At 57.6% G+C, this 2,571-nt stretch overlaps 1 protein-coding gene across 1 annotated transcript; it reads right to left on the reverse strand.

Moving 5' to 3' along the window:
• Positions 1 to 99: 99 nt before the first annotated feature.
• Positions 100 to 885, reverse strand: POSPLADRAFT_1104502 (hypothetical protein; the record flags this gene model as incomplete). Its single annotated transcript, XM_024483259.1, has 3 exons — positions 100 to 488; positions 695 to 717; positions 854 to 885. Coding segments are annotated over 3 exons (444 nt in total), but the record flags the coding sequence as incomplete, so codon positions are not given.
• Between the last annotated feature and the right edge of the window lie 1,686 nt (positions 886 to 2,571).

Consider the following 2,571-nt stretch of genomic DNA (forward strand, 5'->3'; position numbering starts at 1 on the left):
GGGAGGCCTTTCCAACCGCGGCCCCAGGGAGGACTGGGGGATCGCTTGAGGGGTCGCTGTAGGCTGTGCGACTGCCTCAGTTCCTCGAGGGAGATGGGGATCTCCTCGCGTTTGACCTGTACTGGCGACAGGTTGGGGGATGCGGGTGCCTGGCGAGGCAGGTCGGGATGGGACGGGAGTGACGTGGCGAGATGTAGATCTCGATGTGCCAGCGTACCGGAGTGCAGGACCGCTGGGGTGTTGGACCCGTCGGATTGGTACGAAGTGTCCTTCGTCAACAGTGATGGACCGTGGAGTGCGATTAGGGCACGGTTGCCGATCACAGATGAAGAAAGGAGCTCTGTCTCCGTTGCTGTTTGGGTCGTCACGAGAGACGTCGACCTGCTCCTGGGTGTCGAAGGCGTGCTCAAGTCGAGAGCAGTCGAAGAATTCGTCAGCCACGTTGATGGGGGGAGGAAGGGGAGGTGCGCGTGCTACAAAAGGCCGTGCTAGCTAGCTTACACCTACGGCGCCCAAGGTAACACTAGGGTTCGCAGTTCACGTGGGGCCCAGTACTGCTTTTGGCTAGTATGCAGCAGGAACCTAAGCCACGCGTCCGTGAGGACAAGTACCGCCCACTGAAGTGCAGGTACTGAAGAGTTCGTTCCCTAAGTGGTGGCGATGTATAGTACGCTATCTAGGTATCGTAGGGTACAGTAAGGGTGCGCACCACCCAACCTATAGGAAGTGAATGTGAGTAGTGGGAGTCCCGAGGGAACGCCGGCAGCTATGGGGAGTTTCGACCTAATGTCGCGACTTGGGGTCGAGCGACAGGAGAAAACCTAAAAGCTGGGGGCGTTCGACTGGTTCTTACCGAAGCGATGGTGAGCTAGGCTCGAACCTAAGGCTAGGGACAAGAAAGTATATTAGTTAGTAGGGTAAGAAAAGAATACAACTGTGGCTTACTGACCTAGGGACAAGAGGTCGAAACTGAGGTCCCTAGGGCAGCAGAGGCCGACTTATATACAGGGGATGTTTAGGGGAGGCTGTGTGCACTGGTCCGTGCGCAGCTGGTCCGCGCACAGCATGCCGATGCGGCCCCGGGGGCCGGTGAGTCAGAGCGGCTGTGTCAGCGGAGCCCGAGCCGTGCCGTGCGCTGCCGCCCCATCTAATCTAATCATACAGTAGATAGCGACGCGTCCATATTGGGCATGTAGTACAGAGGTCGCGGGTTCGAGCCCGCGAAAAGGAAAAAATTAAAAGACGGCTGGGCGCCGTACCAACTCGTGACAGTTCTCAAGCTGGAGCGCTTCCGCATTGCCTCCGCCAGGCGTGGTCATGCCTCAGTGACAGCTGATCAGTCGCTTCTGAAGCGCATCCGGGAATGTTTGGAGAAGGATCGGGAGGTGGCTGAGGCACTTGAAAAGGTGCAGGACCTCGGGCCACCCCGGCTGCAAAGGAGTTTTGAGGAGTGGAATGCCGAACAAGGGCTCCTGCTGTTCCGCAGGTGCGTGTACGTCCCAAAGAATGCGGAGCTCTGGCGGGATATAGTCAAGATCCACCACGACTCACCGATCGCCGGTCATGGTGGTCGTGCCAAAACCCTGGAGCTCGTGTCACGGAACTACTGGTGGCCTGGGATGTCCAAATTTGTCAATGAGTACGTAAGCACCTGCGACGTGTGCAACCGTACCAAGACATTCCCAGCCAAGCCCCAGGGTCCGCTGGAGCCGAACGAGATCCCTGAGCGCCCGTGGCAGATCATCACGACCGATATGATCGTCGGCTTGCCAAAGTCTGATGGATTCGACTCGATCCTGGTCACCGCCGATCGCTTCACCAAGCAGGTCCACTTCTCGGCCTGTCATGAGACCCTGATGGCAGAAGGTGCGGCAGATCTGTACATCCGCGATGTGTTCAAGCATCATGGGGCCCTGGCCAAGGTCATATCAGACCGAGGTCCCCAGTTTGCTTCGAAGTATCTCCATGCGGTGTACAAGGGTCTGGGAATCGAGCCGGCGCTGTCCACAGCATTCCACCCTCAGACGGACGGCCAGACTGAGCGCTGGAATCAGGAGATCGAGCAGTACCTGCGCGCTTTCACAAGCCACAGGCAGGATGATTGGGCGAAGCAGTTGCCGCTTGCGGAGTTCGCATTGAACAACCGAGTTCATTCCACGACCAGGCACTCCCCTTTCTTCCTGCATCAGGGGTACCATCCTGAGATCCAAGTGCGGATCAATCTGATGTCCACGATGCCTGCTGCCGCCGACCGGCTTAATATTCTGAAGGAGATTCGCGATGATACGCGCTCTGCACTCAAGCTGTCAGCCAAGCGCATGAAGGTGTACTACGACAAGCACGTGCAGGAGGCACCGGTCTTCGTGCCAGGGGACAAGGTCTGGCTTGACGCTCGGAACCTTAAGCTGAAACAGCCGAGCAAGAAGCTCAGTCCCAAGCGCCTTGGACCATATGCCATGCGGCAAAAGCTCGGAGACCTGGATTATGAATTAGTCCTGCCGAAATCGGTGCCGGTGCACCCGGTATTCCATGTCTCCTTACTTAGCGAAGTACACGCGTAGCGATATCCCG

The sequence above is a fragment of the Postia placenta genome, assembly GCF_002117355.1.
Source record: "Postia placenta MAD-698-R-SB12 unplaced genomic scaffold POSPLAscaffold_286, whole genome shotgun sequence".
Classification (NCBI taxonomy): Eukaryota; Fungi; Basidiomycota; class Agaricomycetes; order Polyporales; family Adustoporiaceae; genus Rhodonia; species Rhodonia placenta.